The sequence below is a fragment of the Mesoplodon densirostris genome, chromosome 7, assembly GCF_025265405.1.
Source record: "Mesoplodon densirostris isolate mMesDen1 chromosome 7, mMesDen1 primary haplotype, whole genome shotgun sequence".
In the NCBI taxonomy this organism is placed as follows: domain Eukaryota; kingdom Metazoa; phylum Chordata; class Mammalia; order Artiodactyla; family Ziphiidae; genus Mesoplodon; species Mesoplodon densirostris.
Genome location: NC_082667.1, coordinates 60,775,726 through 60,793,866, shown reverse-complemented (window position 1 = coordinate 60,793,866; position 18,141 = coordinate 60,775,726). Strand labels below are relative to the sequence as shown.

General features: G+C 43.9%; 1 protein-coding gene across 1 annotated transcript in view; it reads right to left on the bottom strand.

Moving 5' to 3' along the window:
* Positions 1-18,141, bottom strand: part of CLPB (ClpB family mitochondrial disaggregase) — a 148,362-nt gene that overhangs the window by 76,681 nt on the left and 53,540 nt on the right. The window contains exon 4 of the mRNA XM_060104923.1: positions 14,865-14,968. Coding sequence (XP_059960906.1) covers positions 14,865-14,968 — 104 coding nt within the window. The remainder of the gene's footprint in view (positions 1-14,864; positions 14,969-18,141) is intronic.

Below are 18,141 nucleotides of genomic sequence, written 5' to 3'. Positions count from 1 at the left end.
TACCCCAGGTCAACCTAGGACAGATAGGTCAAATATTATTCTATTGAACAGAGGAGGAGACCGAGGTAAAGAGGTTGGATGGCCTGCCCAACTTGGATTGCTAATTGGTGGTGGACCAGGACTAGGTCCTGAGCCCACTTGGCTCCATCCTCCATATTGCACAGCTTCACCAGTGCCCACAGGCTCAAGCCTCACATACCCCAGCATCAGCGGACCTGGCTTGAAGCTCAGGGACTAAGCTAAATTCTTACCAAGAGTCTCCAGGAAGAAGCCTCTGGGCTCACAGCTCCCTCCCCACAAGGTGTTGTGTATCTACCACCTCATTAAATCCTTATTCCTACTGCCAGCATCGGCAAGCTGCCTCAACTTCTGCGGGCACTGTTGGCTCTGCCTTTTGTGTTTATCTTCAGCCAGGGGATGGGGCAAGAGGGAGACTCTCTGTGCTAGGTCACCAAGAGACCATCTCTGGGGAGGGCAAGGCTCTTCATTTCCTTCCACAGCCTGGAGGACCCTCCTTCCTCTCCAAATCCTAACTGTTCTTTAAACCCAATTCAAGGCCTCCTCTTCTAGGAAGTCCTTTCCTCCCTGCCCTGCCCTGGATGCCTATCATGTTGATTGTGTGTATCCATTTACCACTTACTTACTGACTGTCTTATAACGGCTCTTATAATACTTTCTTGTGTTAAAATTTCCCTTCTGACTCCCTAATTTCCTCATGGATGACAGAAACTAGTTCATAACATTTTCTGTATGTATCTCACCCAGCATCACTTCAGTATTTCATGCAGCTTCAGCAATGAGCACACAGGAGCCTTCATTCACCCCCTGCCCTGGAGCACACCACTACTGAGCACCTCAGCACAGTGAGTGCTATGAAAGGCATGTGTGCAAACTGTCTGATGGCAGCAAAGACAGGGCGCGTGTCATGTGGCTTGGGGAGGAATCTCCCAGAAAAACTATCTGGAAGATGAGGTGGAGAAGAGTGTTCCAGGAAAGGAAGTGGTGCTTGCAAAGGACAGAGGGTGAAGGCTGCATTACCTGCCCATACAAGAAACTGGGAGTCCTTCAGAAAACTTGGAATGCTGAGTGAAGGCAGGTGGAGCAGTGGGCACAGATGAGGTTGCCCAGGCAGGCAGAGGCCTGATCCTGAGAGGGGTTTGGACTCTATCCTGAAAGCTATGCGCAGGCAATGGTTTTTATTGATGAATTAAGCAGCATGGGGAACAGCAAAACAGACCAGGAGAAAAGTGAACTGGGTTCAAAAATGGCTTTCACTAAACTTGACATGTATCTCAATCCCTCCATGTCCCAGATCCCCCTTTTTTTTGTGTGTGTGTGTGTGTGTGTGTGTGTGTGTGTGGTATGCGGGCCTCTCACTGTTGTGGCCTCTCCCGTTGCGGAGCACAGGCTCCGGACGCACAGGCTCAGTGGCCATGGCTCACGGGCCCAGCCGCTCTGCGGCATGTGGGATCTTCCCAGACTGGGACACGAACCCGTGTCCCCTGCATTGGCAGGCAGACTCTCAACCACTGTACCACCAGGGAAGCCCCTCAGATCCCCTATTTTTAAAGTAGAGGAGTTTTTTCACATCAGTGGCTCTTAAACTTTAGTGGCAACAGAATCACATGGGCAACTTGTAAGGAAAAAAACAAACAAACAGTTGATTCTTGGGCCCTCGCTTCAGCAATTTAGATTCAATAGGCAGGGCCTGGGAATGCACAGTTGAAAAAGCCCTTTGTGTTGCTCCTCACAGAAAACTCTGAGCAGCACTGGACTAGTCTCTGAGGGTCTGGTCTCTGAGGGTCCTTCCCATTCTAATCTTGTCATGAACACAAGAAAGATGCAAGGCTGGCCAAACCCATCCCACTTCCAAATGCCTGATCCTGCTCTAGGGAAGCCAAGGATGTCTAGGCACCAGAATGTTCTTCCCAAGGCCCATGTTTAGAAAGTTAGAGCAAAGCCCCCAGGACACCAAGTCTTGGGATACTGGAGACATCCAATATCTAACTCAAACCTCCTCTCCCTGCCAAAATCCAACTGGAATTAGGTCCTTCTATACCATATACTCTAGTCTTTTTCCTTGTTTATCCAGCAAAGTGTTACGTACTTTCCATGGGCTGGGCCATGGCAATATGAACAGGCTCTGCCCTCAAGATCTTATAAATGCTGCAAATAACATCAAAAGAATCTATCTTTTACCAAGTATCTCTGAAAGGAAAGAGTTCAGAGTATTGAGGTGGAAAGACCTGGATTCTAATCCTGGTGACTCTAGAAAATTATTTCATCCCTCTGAGCTTCAAATTGCTCACTGGTAAAATGGAAGCATTAATATCTTTGAATCGGGTTGTTGTGAAAATTGAAATGATGTGATACAGTGAAGGGCACAGGAAATGGCTGCATCTAGGAAATGGCGATTTTTAAATTAACATGTCCTCCGCTGTCCTGGAACCTGTACTATATCCATATTCCTCTGTTTGACTTTCAGAGGCTCTCCTACCTGGTCCTAATGTCTCCAAATAGACTTCCAACTCCTTCCTTCCTGCTGGAGAGACCCCCCTCCATGAGATGACCCTGGTGATCCTACCATGAATCCTCAGTAGGCAGCACTGTGTATTAGGAAGAGCATAAAGGTCAGAGCCAGTCAGACTGGTAAGCAAAACTCACTGTATGACCTTGATCAAATTAACATCTCTGAGAATGTTTTCTCATCTGTAAGATAGATATCATCACCTATCTCACAAGATTCAATGGCAAATCCAATTAAAAAATGGACAAAGAATCTGAGTAGATATTTCTCCAAAGAAGACACATAATGGCCTAAAAGCACATGAAAAGATGCTCAACATCATTAGCCATCAAATGCAAATAAAAACCACAATGAGATACCACTTCACATCCACTAGGATGGCTAAAGTGAAAAAGACAGGCAATAATATGTGTTGATGAGGATGCAGAGAACCTGGAACCCTCATACATGGCTAGTGGGAATGTAAAATGATGCAGCCTCTTTGGAAAACAGTCTGGTAGTTCCTCAAAAGGTTAAACATAGAGTTACTATATGACCCAGCAATTCTATTCCTAGATATAAACCCAAGAAAACTGAAAACATTATGTTCACACAAAAACTTGTACACAAACATTCACAGCAGCATTATTCATGATAGCAAAAGTTGAAACAACTGAAATGACCCTCAATTGATGAATGGATAAACTAAATGTAGTATAGCCACCAATGGAATATTACTCAGCTAAGAAAAAGGAATGAAGTACTGATACATGCTACAACTTGAATGAATCCTGAAAACATGCTAAGTCAAAAAGAATTCAGCCACAAAAGATCACATATTGTATGATTCCATTTATATGAAGTGTCCAGAATGGGCAAACCTATGGAAACAGAAAGTAGATTAGTGGTTGTCTAGAGCTAGGGAGAGTTGAGAGACGTGGAGAATGACTGATAATGGGTACGGGGTTTCTTTATAGGGTGATGAAAATGTTCTAAAATTGATTGTGGTGATGGTGGCACAAATCTTGTGAATACACTATAAACCACTGAATTATGCACTTTAAATGAGTAAACTGTATAGTATGTAAATTAAATCTCAATAAAACGATTACATTAAAAAATGTAAAGAACTGAGCACATTGCCTGATGTAGTAAGGATGCAATAAATGGTAATAAATTTATTATTGTGCCCTTTCCTCTTCTTGATGCCACTCTAACCACGGCCAGAATCACCTCTTACACTAATACTGAAGAATATGTCAGGCTCACTGAAGGAAGCCCATTTCATACTCAGTGAAGGGTCACAGGTGAGTTCCGAAGGCTAATATCCCAGGACTAAGAGTCTTACATAAATATATAACTCTTGGGGGACTTCCCAAGAGTGAAGTTCTTTAGTGAATGGATGTTACGCTTGTCTCTCCAAGCAGAAACCACTGGGGGTCCAGTGGTTGAGATTCTGTGCTTCCACTGCAGGGGGCATGGGTTCGATCCCTGGTTCAGGAACTATGATCTCACATGCCGTGCAATGCAGCAAAAAATTTAAAAATATATTTAAAAATATATTTATATACATATTAATACACACACACACATATATATATATAAAACTCTTGAAGTAATAAGAAAATAATGGCCTCCATTTACTGAGCACTTACCATGTGCCAGGTACTGTGCAAGGAACTTTACAATTATTTTTCTTGAAAGAATCATATGGGGCTGTTATTATTCTTATTTACTAAATGAAGCAACTGGCACTTAGAGAGGTTATGTAGCTTGTTTCAGGTCATACTGGTAGTCAATGACTGAGCTAGTCTGTTCAACTCCAAGGCTTTTACTCTCTTCTCTATGTGATATCATGGCTTCACTATTTCTTCCTTTTATTTATCTATGTTTTACCCATTCTTTACAACTCAAGAAGCCTGGTTTTCACCGATCTCCCTTTCCTCTCTGCATTCTAGTACTGTCTAGTCCACATCAAATTAGTTAACATTTTCTCTTACATAGTCTTTTGTGTTCTCAGATTGCTTCATGCATACACTCTTGAGCATCGCAGGTGTTCCATAAATACTTTTTTAGTGAATGGATGTTACGCTTGTCTCTCCAAGCAGAAAACAGGTTCTTGAAGGACAGATACTGTGTCTTATAGATCTCTTTAACCTTCATGTAGAGAACGGTCATCTAGGCTGGCCTATGGCTGGAGGGTTAGACCCTGCTTAAAAATAGTTCTCACAAACACCATGCTCTCTGCCCACAGACTGGAAGGTTTCTCCTTAAGAACAGGACCCTGGCTCACCTTATTATACCTTATCATAGTGTAGCATGAGCACTGGCACTTTCTGTAGTAGGAGCTCAGAAAGGTTTGATGAATTAAAGAGAAGACTGGGCTAGCACTTACTCTATTGGAGACACATCAAGGGCAGCCTTCCCATTGGGATCCCAAGTCCATCTTCTCTCACTCCAAGAAAGAGAAGTGGAAGAGCAGGAAGGTTGGCCTGGAACCTTAAGATGATAGGTTGTTCACCCTGCCTGTGGCCCTAGACAGTCAGTGTGGCATCCTCTCTGGCCCAGGACCCTCCTCTGACCACAGACCCAGGTACAGCTTTCCAGAGCCCATGTCTCACCTGCACACCATCAAAATCAAAGAGCTGGGCAAACTCTTAAGAATCTGTTACTTGTTCTGTTATCTTTTACTCTGTTATCTACAGACCCATCAACAGTCTGTGAACTTCCACTACTTCCCATCTCTCCTAACTCTCAGGGGAATAACATGCTCACAGGTATCTAGAGTCCCTTTGATTTGTCCTATAATTACCCTGATCTCACCTTCTCCTACTCCCCTGCCCCCACCCTGATCCTAACCAAAGCAGTATTCTTTCAGGTCCAGGGATCCTCTGGGCAGGGCTGGCAACAAGAGGAAGGAGTCTGACCTCTCTGCCTCTCAGCAAGCTATGCTACTTGGTTGGCCAAACTTGGTCCCTCTGTGCTCCTCATCTCTACACCTGCTTGCCTCTCCTCTGCCTTTTCTTTAAGATGTTAAAAACCCGCAATAAAAAACAAATACAAAATGCTGTAATTAATAGCCAATTCCAAGCCAACCCAGCATCTCTACTAATAAACCTCAACACTTGCAAAAAGAACAATAAATTCTGCCCCTCTCTGGTTCTGGGGTGGTCTCTTATATATACTCTGTGTGTATGTATGTATGTGGTAAGTGTGTCTACATATATATTTATTTTCCTTTATTTCCCATCCAGGGAGGGGCAGAATAATGAACTGCATGCGTCAGGGAAGATGAATCTGAGATACTAGGGAGCAGTGCAGTAAAAAGATTAAAGTGTTATTATTGTTGGGTTTTTTTCCCCCATGGTCCATTGTGACAGCTCGACCGTCATCTGTAAAAAATGTCTCAGTGAGAGATAATCATCGGAAACTCAATAAAGCGTCAGGGGGAGCCTCAGCCCCCATCAATCACTGGGTGCCTGGAAAATTTCAGCCCTCTGTCTCCCTTCCTGCTATCCATATAAATGTCTCTAATATATTTTGTGTGGTGTGTGGGACCCATCCCTGATTTGGAACTTTTGATGAAAAATATTTATACACAAAATATGTAAATCAGTTAAAAATCATAAGACTAGTTCTTTGACACCCCATCCCACTTTTTTCTTATTTTTATAAATGTATCGAATTTATTCTTTTTAATAAAACATGTCAACTAGTCTATCTCCCTCTCCTAGTTAAATGTATATATAGATTTGGAGGGCTAAAAGGATGGAAACAATTAACCTAACTGGCTGCTACACTTAATCTTCAAGTTGACCAAAAGGCCTGATGGATAGACAGTGCATTGTCCATCCTAGTGACTCTGTAGTGCCTGACACTGCTGAGAAATGACATGTAGAACCACTGGCACTGAAGGTGTGACAAGGCTCTGACAATGATGAGGAAGAGGCAGGGACATTATTAAAAATAATAGCTTGCCCAAACAGCTTTTGGCCTGGCAGATCTCCAAGCCTTCCAAGACTTCGGACAAGTCAGAGGTTCTGAGCTAAGTGTGGGGCACATACAGGCTGATACGGTTGCTGGGTTCCTACAAGGGCAGGAGACAGTTCTGCTGGCACTTGGCATCATCTCTCTGCCTCAGTTTCCTTCAGTGCCTACATCACAGGGTTGCTGTGAGCACACAGTAAGTATCAATAAACATAACCTGCTGCTGTAGCTACCGTCATCATCATCATCTTACTATTATTATTATCACTTCCCCCTGCTTCTCTACCCTGGAAGGAATCAGTTCCTGCAGTACCTTCTCCTCTAGGACCTTCAAGACTCCTCTCTGCCTAAAGGATAAGGTCCAAGAATCTTGATTTGGCCCCAGTCTACTCTCTTTAAAGCAGCACCTTTACTCTCTAAAATGAATCTTCTGCTGTACAGATGCTTCACCCTAACAAGTTTACTTGCTGCCCTGAAATATGTTTTTTCTGTTTTCCACCCCTGAATATTTTGGACATAACATACCCCTTCTCTGATCACACCCAATTCACACTTAGTTGCAGGCCCTTCCATAAAACCTTCTTATACTTTGAGGCTCAAATACCATTTTACTTCCTGATGTTTCAGCCAGAGATTCTCTTCTCTGAGCTCTGATAGTCCTTGTTACCTGCACCTCTGACTGGACCCTGTCAAACACTGTCCTGGTCATGTCATCAAACTTTATTGTTATTAATTATGATTCTTGCTGATACCTTATATGTGCACGATACCTTGTATTTTCTCAAATATTTCATAAGTACTTCAATTTCATCTTTATAATAAGCCTATGGTATAAAAAGTATTATTCTCTACAGATGAGAAAATCAAGGCTTGGAGAGCTAAAGAGAACTGCCCAAGGTCACACAGTTAGGTGATAGCCAAGCCATTCCTTGGACTCTGAGATAATGTTTGGTTCTTTGCAGATAACAGCTTGCTACCACTGAAAAGCATTTGGAAGGCTGTGACAGAGACTCTGAATGAAGTTTTATAGGAGTATGATGAGGACAAAGATGATGATATAAAAATAGAAATTTACATTAATGGAATTCCTTCTATGTTCTAGGTTTTAGGCTAGGGATAAATATACTATCCCTAACTCTCCCAATAACCTTTATTTTACAAATAAGGAGATGCAGCCTCTGAGAGGTACAGAAAATTGTTCCAGGTGTCATAGCTACTAAGTGTTCTGTACACCCATAATACCATGGCTTAAGCACACAGACGCTCTAGGAATGAAACTTAAAGTGGCAAAAAAAAAAGGTCTCTTCCAGGGAGGAGAAGGTCCAGATGAGTTTTTTTTAAAGCAGTTCAAGCACAAGTAGCCTAGATCGTCTACTCAAGGGTGGAAGCCTGTTAGAAATGAAAAATATCAGGTCCCACCCCAGACATACTGAATCAGAATCTTGGGAGTTGGGGTGTGGCAGGAATCTGTGTTTTAACAAGCTCTCTAGGTGATTCTTACGTCCTTGGGAGCCTTATTACTCCCATATGAGTTGGTCTCCAAGGGCTCAGATTCTCTCTGCTTTGCCTGGGTAGGTCTGGACATGCAGTGGGTGCTAGGTGTTAACTTATAGTGAACAGATGAGCTAGGGTAAGACTACTCCTTAGCATGTCCTGGGGAGACGGAGAAATTTTATAGAGAGCAGTTCCATTACCACTGGCGGGGACTCCTAGCCATCTCCTGAACTCCAGGGCACTTGTCCACTGGTTTGTGATGTACCAGCTTGCATCATCCTGTCCCCCATCTGAAGACACAGAGATGGGGAAGTCAGCTGGAGCAGGTCAGGACCTGCAGCCCCTGGAGCTGTGGGAAGAGGGCCACCTGGGCTGGTGGGGTTGGCCTTGGCAGGTTCAGCCAGGCAAGCCAGGCCCTCTACCCCCAGAAGGGCCCTGTGCCAACCCAGCTTCTGCACAACTCATCTTTATACAGCCGCCACTTGGAGCTGAGAAGAGAAGCTGATTTATAGCCTGCTCTGGCCACGTTTCTGCCGTGTTTTATTGCTTTAATTGTCTATGTGGGAGGAGCTCAGAGTGCTCACTTGCATTTCTGACAGCCCCAGACACCCAATGTTTATAACAGTTACTTACAAGCAGCCAGCAGCATCCCTGACTGGGTGACTTGTTTACTGTTATGTCTAATCTACTGCCTCCTCCACCTGAGGATTGGGGCCCACCACCCATCAGCCAGCCACAAGTGGAACTCTCCTGGAGAGGGCATGGGTGGGGCTCAAGGCACTGAATGGAATGTGGTCAAGATCAGGGAGTGAGTTGGTAGAGAAGCAGCAGTGATCTCTTAAGCTCCCCTCCATGTGTCCCCTCTAAGTGCCTTGCTCAAGCTGTGCTCCCTGCTAAGAAAATCTTTTCTTTTTTCCCCCCTCCTCTTCACTCTCCAAAGCCCAGCTCAAATCCTACTTCTTCTAAGTACATTACTTGCTCTGACAATGAGCCTAAAGTTTCTAGAACCTTAGAAATCACATGGCTGACAGGAACCCTGGAGGCTATATAATCTAATGACCCTTTACAAAATCCCTGATGGGCGGACAGCCAACCTCTGTCAGTGCCCCTTGAGTGGTGAGTTGCTCAGTACCTCCAAGGCAGGTTTCCTGCCTTACACTGATCCAAGACTCAACTCTGTACAGAAATTCTTCATCACATGCTACTGTGCTTTACATGTATTTATTTCTAGTCATCCAAACAACCCTTTAAGATGGGTATTGTTATCCCTATGTTACAGATGAGAAAACCTAAATTCAAGGACCTTAAGCCACTTGCTTAAGATCACACAGCTGGTGACAGAGCTTAGAGGACCCATTACTTCCTGGCACTGAAGACTGACCTTTCTCCAGGATACTGCTGTGCCTCTGAAGATGCCATTCTGAGAACTGGAGAGAATGGACAGAACAGTTAGGCCAATAAGGCCAAGCATCCCTACATCACCTGCACCAGCAGACCTGCTCTCTACCCAGAAACACCAACCTTGGCAAGAGCTGAAGATACTGTAATGTGCCAGTTGAGCAGGCTTCTTGCTAGAGCAATGCCAAATGTCAAACAGAAGGGTTTCACTAGGAATGGGGCAACCGATAGCCAAGTCTCAGCAAAGAGGTTTCTTTCCTCTCTAGGCTGTGCCCATTCTGAGCAGGCAGAACGGATATAGAGCCTCTCTGAGAGAAACTTCTCTGATACCTTTTGGTCTCCTTGCCTGGATCCTCTTTCCTCCCCACACCTTAAATGCTTCCTGAGTGAAGGACTTGTCCTCCTATCCCTTCCCTTTAACTCTTTTCCTTAGGCAGTTTCAGTCACATTCATTGTTTTAGCTACAAAGCAAATGCTGCCAGACTTCTTTGAACTACAGACCCACTCATCTAACAGTTCACCCAAAGCAGAACCCGAGGTGACAGATGGGCGCCTCCTTTTCCATCAATTCCCACATTCCACTGAATACTCCACCTCCTCCTAATATTTTTCTAATACCTATTCTCTCCATTCCCAAAGATTTCTTTTAGAAATCCCCAGAAACAAGAAATGCATTTTGAGGGAGAGGAGCATGACTTCTCATCCAATTCTCAAAGGGATCCATCATCCCCCAAACATCAAAAATCATTGCTAATCTCTCTTCTCCAATTCATCCCCACCCCATCAGAATGGTCCATCTAAAATGCTAATGTAAACTGAGCATTCTCCTACTTAAAACCCTTTGATGGCCTTCAGAAAACACTATGAGCTCCTTAGAATTGCCTTTCAGGGTCCTTCCCACATAGAACCCTGCCTCCCTCTCTGGTCTTACTTCTTGCTGTTCTCAGTACTGTGGCAGATGATTCCAGTGGCTGTCACCTATCCCATATCTCTGCATGTGTTATCCCTTCTACCTGGAAAGTCCATCCCTCTTAGTCTGCCTGGCAGTCTCTGACTCATCCTTAAGACCCAGTTCAAAGTCACTTACCCTGTGACACTTCCCAGATATGAGTCTGCCTTCAGGTAGAGGGCATCACTGCCTATACCAGTGCTACCTATATCCTTTGTACATCTATCAACCTTTGCATTTATCATTCTGCACTGTGGTGCCTGTTCATAGGTCTGTCTTCTTACCTGACTGGGAGCAGATCATATATATTGAGGGGCTAGATCATATATATCCATTTTTATTTATTTATTCCCAGCATGTGGCAGAGTGCCTGACACTCAGGAAGTGCATGCTCAATTATAAATAAACAAAACTAATAAGCAATTACAACCGTAGAGTACTTTACAATTCACACATCACATACTTTATCTCTTCATCTTCACATAATACTGATAAGGTAGACAAGGGATATATTATGGGGGTTTAGGGAGGTCTTGCCAAAGACACAAACTACAACTCACTCTTCCCTTCAGTACTGAGCACAGGCTGAGCTCCACAGAAATATCTATTAGAAATTTAGTGAACTTGATGGACTTTGTCACTGACTTTATGCTTTGCTTGTGTTTTGAAGAACCTTGCTGAGCTTGTGACTTTCCTGTGAATTTGCCTAGACACACTCTGGACAAGGTGCTTGTACCTCGTCTTCTACTTAACCTCCTCACACATTCCAGGTCAGGTAGCTTCCCATGAAAAAGTCAGTCCAATCCAAAGAAAAAAAAGAACCACAGGATTCTTTTGTTTCTGTCTACTTCATCAGTGAGAATGACCCCGAGCTGGGTACAGTGACTTGCATACAGTGGGCAATCAATAAATACTGGTTGAATGGATAAATGAATGAGGTATCTTTAAATGGAAAAAGGAAAGAAAAATATGTTTAAGAAGGAGTTAAAGGCTTAGACTGGTAAGGAGAGGAGAACCCTGAGATGATTTTAAAGAATTGTTACTCTCCAGGCCCGAAGTCAGAAAGCAGAGCGCATGAAGTCAGAGAGCAGAGTACATCCACACTGATACACCAGGGAAAATCAGATGAGCTGCCAGAAAACTGTGGCCAGCAAAGGTAGTCTGAAATTCAAAAAAGAGAAAAAGCTACATAGAGAGTTAGATCTCACAAGCCACAGAGCAGTGAGTTTATCAATGATTGTTGATAAAATTTATTATTTCAATCTAAAATTTATTTTTTTTTGTTTTTTGTTTTTGTTTTTTTCTTTTTGCGGTATGTGGGCCTCTCACTGTTGTGGCCTCTCCCGTTGCGGAGCACAGGCTCCGGATGCGCAGGCCCAGCGGCCATGGCTCACGGGCCCAGCCGCTCCGCGGCATATGGGATCCTCCCAGACCGGGGCACGAACCCGTATCCCCTGCATCGGCAGGCGGACTCTTAACCACTGCGCCACCAGGGAGGCCCTAAAATTTATTTTTAATGGTTCTGAAACACTTAGGTGATTACTGGGTACCAGTATGGGTCCGCTAAGGATAAGACAAAACCATGCCAGAATAACCTAATATCCTTTTGGGAAAGGATTACTGAGCAACAAATTAAGACAAATGTTAAACATGTTTTTATTTCAGCAATAAATCAGAGAAAATCTCTTAAAATTTTGTGGACAGGATGAAGAAATGGAGGCTAGAAAAGAATGAAGTTTGGTGGATCTACAACTGTGACTGTTGAGTAATGCTTCTAAATTGTCCTGATCATGAGCTCCAGGGCTCTGTACTTAATAGAGTCCTGTAAACATTTTAATCAAAGACTAGCACATGAAGTACATGATGGCAGGGATCTTGTCTGTCTAACTCACCAGTACCTAGATCAGTGCCTGCTAGATAGGAGTGTGATCAATAAAATCTTGTAAAATTATTGCTGAATAAGTAAATGAATCCACAGAAAGCCTATTTGCTAACTTGGCAGATCATATAAAATAAGAAGAGATAGTTAATATTTTTATCTTTATTTCATGAGAGATATGCTAGCCTATTCCAATATTTTTGTTGTCTACCTACCTAGCTACCTAGCATATAGGCTGGCTAGCAAAAGTTAAAAAAAATTCAGAGGAGGTTGACGAAAACAGGCAAAGAAATGGAAAGGAAGCAAGGAAGGGAGGGAAGGAGGGAGGAAGGGAGGGAGGGAGGGAAGAAGGAAGGAAAGAAAGAAAAAAGGAAATATCTAAAACATGGTTGGCAAACTACAGCCTATGGGCCAAATCCAGCCTGCTGCCAATATTTGTAAATAAAGTTTTACTGGAACACACCCACACACTCTCATTTGTGTATTGTGTTCTACGCTACAGTGGCCAAGCTGAGTAGTCACAGCTAAGACCAACTGGCCCACAAACTTAAGATGTTTACTATCTGGCACTTTCCAGAAAAACTTTGTTGACCACTGATCTAGAATGTTGAATATGAGCATCAACCTGGAAAGCTTAACTATTAGAACACAAAGGTACAAAACGTGAAAGGCATGGGTGGGGACTGGTGTGACAGCAGAGGCTGGATTAGACGGCTGCACAGTTCTGAGATTCTGTGAAATCAAAAATGCTTACTGTGGCTTCCCTGGTGGCGCAGTGGTTGAGAGTCTGCCTGCCAATGCAGGGGACGCGGGTTTGTACCCTGGTCCGGGAGGATCCCACGTGCTGCGGAGCGGCTGGGCCCGTGGGCCATGGCCGCTGAGCCTGCGCGTCCGGAGCCTGTGCTCCGCAAAGGGAGAGGCTGCAGCGGTGACAGGCCCGTGTACCACAAAAAAAAAAAAAAAAGCTTACTGGACCCTGTTGGGATCCCAAGAACAGATAAGAAGGCACTCAAATAATTCCTTCCCTTCTAACTGGCCCTGCCCTCTCAGCAAATGCTCCTCCTTGCTTTTTGGTGAGAGCACCTGAATAGAAGACAGAGCTAAGGGTGGCAATGCTATGTCTGAGTGAGGAGAGGACAGCCTATAAGCTGAGTCCCCACACATCAGGCTGCACATATAGGGCAAGTTTGGTACTCATGAAATTCTCCTCTGTTGGAAACAAAGTGAACAAGATTCCCCCAGCTCAGTGGGGAATCCAAGGAGGCATAGGTCAAGGTTGAACATGGAACTGTCAGCTGATGAGGAAAGAAAAGACTTATGAGCAGATCAGAGTTCAAATAACCACATAAAGGGCCAAGATTTAGAGAACATTCAAAAGAGCAGCTGAGGGCAGGTTGCAGCAAAGGTTCCATGGAGGATCTAGTCACAGCAAGCGAGCTTGATACAAGGAGCAGGTTCAGAGAGGTGGAGAGGCAGGGGGAGGGCAACTTCACACTGCAACTGGGTAGCAATGCTCTGATGCTCTTGACATTTCTCTCACACTGCTGATTTGAGAAACCTTGCTGGGGCAGCAGTGACACCTCTGCCCTAGGCTACCACACCCATGTCAGTCTGGTAGCCTTGCTGACAGCTCTGAGGGCTGAGCACACTGCTTCCCTCTGCTGAACCTTCCCTCAGGTCAATGTTCTGACCCTTAGGCAATCAGCAAGGCTGTCTGTCCTCCTGGCATTACTGCCAACCCTAAAGTAGCTACTGCTCATCTGCCCTGCTGCTGGAAAGTGAGGGGAATCTCAGCCTCTGTGAGTGATCCAGGATAATGGGCGGGCAGCAGAGTCAATATGGACAAGCAAAGCTCAAACGTAAAGTATTCATCTCTGTCTGCAGTCAAAGCAACCTACCCTCTTCTCAACCCCACTTTCGAAAAACTCACCAGAGGCAATAAGGGACTAACTTGCCCAGGTACCCTTCAACGGACACGTGACCAAGCCCTGGTAGGTGCACACTGCCTCCTTCCTCTGAGAGGTCCAAGCAACCACGCACACAACACCCCAGGGAGGCACTGATGACCACCCCATTTTACAAGCACAGACAAGGCCCACTCTTTGTCCTGGGTCATTCAGTAAGTTGAGGGGCCAGTCCAGAGAGAGGATTGTATTTCACATAGAAGAGGGGAAGAAAACAGTTGAGGGACTTCTGAGGCTGAGGAAACCAGTGAGGCTGCTTTCTAGTTCTGGGGCAGGGCTGGGACAGGGTAAGTCTGCAGAAAGTAGAGGAAGAATAAATCCACATTCCACACAGTTGCCTTAATTATTTTATGGAAACCTGCTCCACTGTCCACTCATCTGAGACTCCATAGATTGAGGCACTTTTGGGAGAACACCAGTTAAAAGGTTCTTCTACCCCTCCCTCAACCCAGTTATGAAATTGGGCCTCTATTTTATTCCCCAAGACTTGAAGTGACATAAATTATAGAGCCAGAGGGGACTGTGAAGGGCATCTGTTCCAAGCCTTTTGTGCTCTCCATGAGTTCCTAGAGGAGGAGGTACTTGCAGGCTCTCAACCTGAGTTGCTGGTAGAGCTGACACAGAGCACGGCTGCCTGGAAGCCACAGGGAGGAGAGATCTCAGAACAGCAGGGTAGCCCACACTTACCTTCTAAAGAATGGATTCCCTGCTCCTTGGCAGTCTTGTAAACACTGCTGAAATCATCCCCGAGGTTTGGGTCAGCACCAGCTGCAAGCAGGACCTGCACCACACTGGAAGAAATCAAAAAGACACCAAGTGTCAAAAATAGGAAAGGCCCAGGAAGTAGACACTCAGATTCTGAGGCATGTTTGGGGACTGGATCTGCCTCTGCTCATGTGAGTGGTACAGTGGAGAGAACATGAACTTTACGAGCATCAAAGACAAGGGTAGAAAAGTTGGCTCTGAAACTTTACTGGCTGAGAGGCTCTGGACACGTTATCTAACGCCTCTCTAAGGCTCAGTGTCCACGACTATAAAATACGAAGTGTTTATTCATCAATTACTTATCAAATGCTTACTGTGTTCTAGTCACTGTTCTAGGTGCTAGTGTCCATGCCCTCAAGGAGCTTACAGTCTCTTCTGGGAAGGACAACAATTTAGCATAAAATTACAGCGAAGTGTGATAAAGGCTACGATGGCAGAAGTACCATGTATGGTGGGAAACCAAGGGAGGGGATCAAGAAAGGCCTCCCAGAGGACGTAGTATTTAAGGTATTAAAGACTTGGAAGGCTGAGAAGCCAGAGCTGGGTTGGTGAAGTGGGAGGACCCAATGCATTTACAAATCTTGGAGGCAAAAGAGCACGAAGCTTCACCTGAAGAAAGCAGAATTGGGGATTTCCCTGGTGGCGCAGTGGTTAAGAATCCGCCTGCCGATGCAGGTTCCATCCCTGGTCCAGGAAGATCCCACATTCCACGGAGCAACTAAGCCCGTGCGCCAAAACTACTGAGCCTGAGCTCTAGAGCCCGTGAGCCACAACTACTGAGCCTGCACGCCTAGAGCCTGTGCTCTGCAACAAGAGAAGCCACTGCAATAAGAAGCCTGTGCACTGCAATAAAGAGTAGCCCCCATGGACTTCCCTGGTGGCGCAGTGGATAGGAGTCCGCCTGCCAATGCAGGGGGCGTGGGTTCATGCCCTGGTCCTGGAGGATCCCACATGCCACGGAGTGGCTGGGCCTGTGAGCCGTGGCTCCTCAGCCTGCGCGTTCAGAGCCTGTGCTCCACGACGGAAGAGGCCGCAGCGGTGAGAAGCCTGCGTACCGCGCAAAAAAAAAAAAAAAAAAAGAATAGTCCCCTGCTCGCCGCAACTAGAGAAAGTCCACACGCAGCAACGAAGACCCAACGCAGCCAAAAAAAAAAAAAAAAAAAATTAAAAAAAAAAAAGAAGGTAGAATTGGAGTAGAGGGTGTAAGGGGAAGAAAAGTGGGGAATGAGACAAGTCACTGAAGGGATTAAAAGGGAAGTGACGTGGCAACACATGCTTTTCCTCCCCACTTCAAGATATATACATTTAAAAAATGCAAATCATATAGAAATATTAAATTGAAAAATGAAAGTCTTCCCTTATAGCCATCTCCTTAATCTAAATTCTAAGAGTAACCACTATTTATAGTTTGGTGTGTTTCCTTCCAAATCTTTGCTATTAGAAGAATCACTCCTATAGCTGTGTGAGAATGGACTGGAGGGAGTAGGACAAGAGGCAGGAGCCTCCACAGTGAGGTTAAATTAGGTGAATTTATATAGCACCAAGTACAGTGCCTGACCCAGGAATACTCCATATATGTTAGCTTCCCTTCTATCATGTAATGTTCCTGCTAATACTTTCCTTTTTTTCCCTAATAAAAAAAGGTTCGTGTTCACTATAAAAAAAACTCAGAAGATATAGCTAATCAAAAAGAAAAAAATGTTTTAGAATATATAATATCTTTCCAGTTTTTTCAATGTATGCACATTTTTATTTACCAAAAATTGGATCATATATAAACTCTCCCTAAACACACACATACCTCACCCCTTCCATGTCTTAAATATCTATCACATTGTTTTTAATGACTGCACAGTATTCTACTAAAAGGCTAGTCTATATTTAGCTAATCCCCAATGGTAAAACAATTAGATTATTTTTAATATTTCAATAACAATCTCTATTTCCTTTGAATAAATTCCTAAGAGATGAATTTCTAGATCAAAAGTATAAGCATTTTAAAGGCTTTTGATAAATGTTACTAAATTACCTTTCAGAAAGATTGTACCGATTTTTATTTTTACTATCAAAGGAAGAAGGATGAGAGTAACCGCTGTGCCTTCCTTTCACCAAAGCTTTTTCGTTATGTGTTAATCTGGACACAGAAAATGGAATCACACTGCTGTTTCAACTTGCATTTCCTTGATTACTAGTGAGGTTGGACTTAAAAAAAATGTTTAGCAATCAGTTGTGTTTCTTTTTTCATGAGTCACAATTATCAATTTTGTTTTTATTTTCAGGCATAATGTCCTTTGCCTATTTTTCTCTTAGCCGGTTCATCTTTTGCTCACTGGCCTTCAAAACTATTAGTGCTTTTGAAGGCATAAATGGCAAGCATTTAAAAAAATTACTCTAGGGAATTCGCTGGTGGTCCAGTGGTTAGGACTTGGCACTTTCACCGTCAGAGCCTGGGTTCAATCCCTGGTTGGGGAACTAAGATTCTGGAAGCCTTGTGGCCCAGCCAAAAATAAAAATAAATAAAAATTTAAAAATCACTCTATCATAAATATTAAAAAGCCAACCTACAATTTTAGTTTCTCTCCTTTGTTAGTTTTTCAATATCTGTAGCCAGCAGTATTGTTGGTTTTCCCTGTATCAATTGGTTTGAGTTTCATAACCTTCAACAGGCACAAGACCTGCCCAATTATTTGCTGAATGGATGAATGAATTTCAATAACTCCCATGCACACAAACACACAGTCCTCATAGGTAAGTCAAAGAACCATAATCTATCTCCCACATAGATGAGGTTCTTCTACATCCGATCTAACATGGTCAAGTGAGCCTCCTGTGTCTATTCCCCTTACCTAAAAGGATCTTAAGAATTACCTTTTACAGGTAATTTATCTAGGATATGAATTACGATCCCAAAGAGAAATAAGAAGGGTCTCTAAGCACTTAAAATCCATGTCTAAAACTCAGATATTTAACTCACAGCAGAGTCTGTCAGGTTTCACCTGCAGACTATTTGCTCGTAGTTTACACATAATTTGGATTAAGACTGGCATTAGTCTTCCTGCTTGCCAGAAGATTAAAAATTAAGAGGGTTCAAAAAGGCTGTTAGAGATGGGCAAACTAACTGCAGGCAGTGAGAAAAATATCTGATAGAGAGGGATGTAGTATGGTACAGAGGTTAAGAATGCTGGCTTTAAAATCGGGA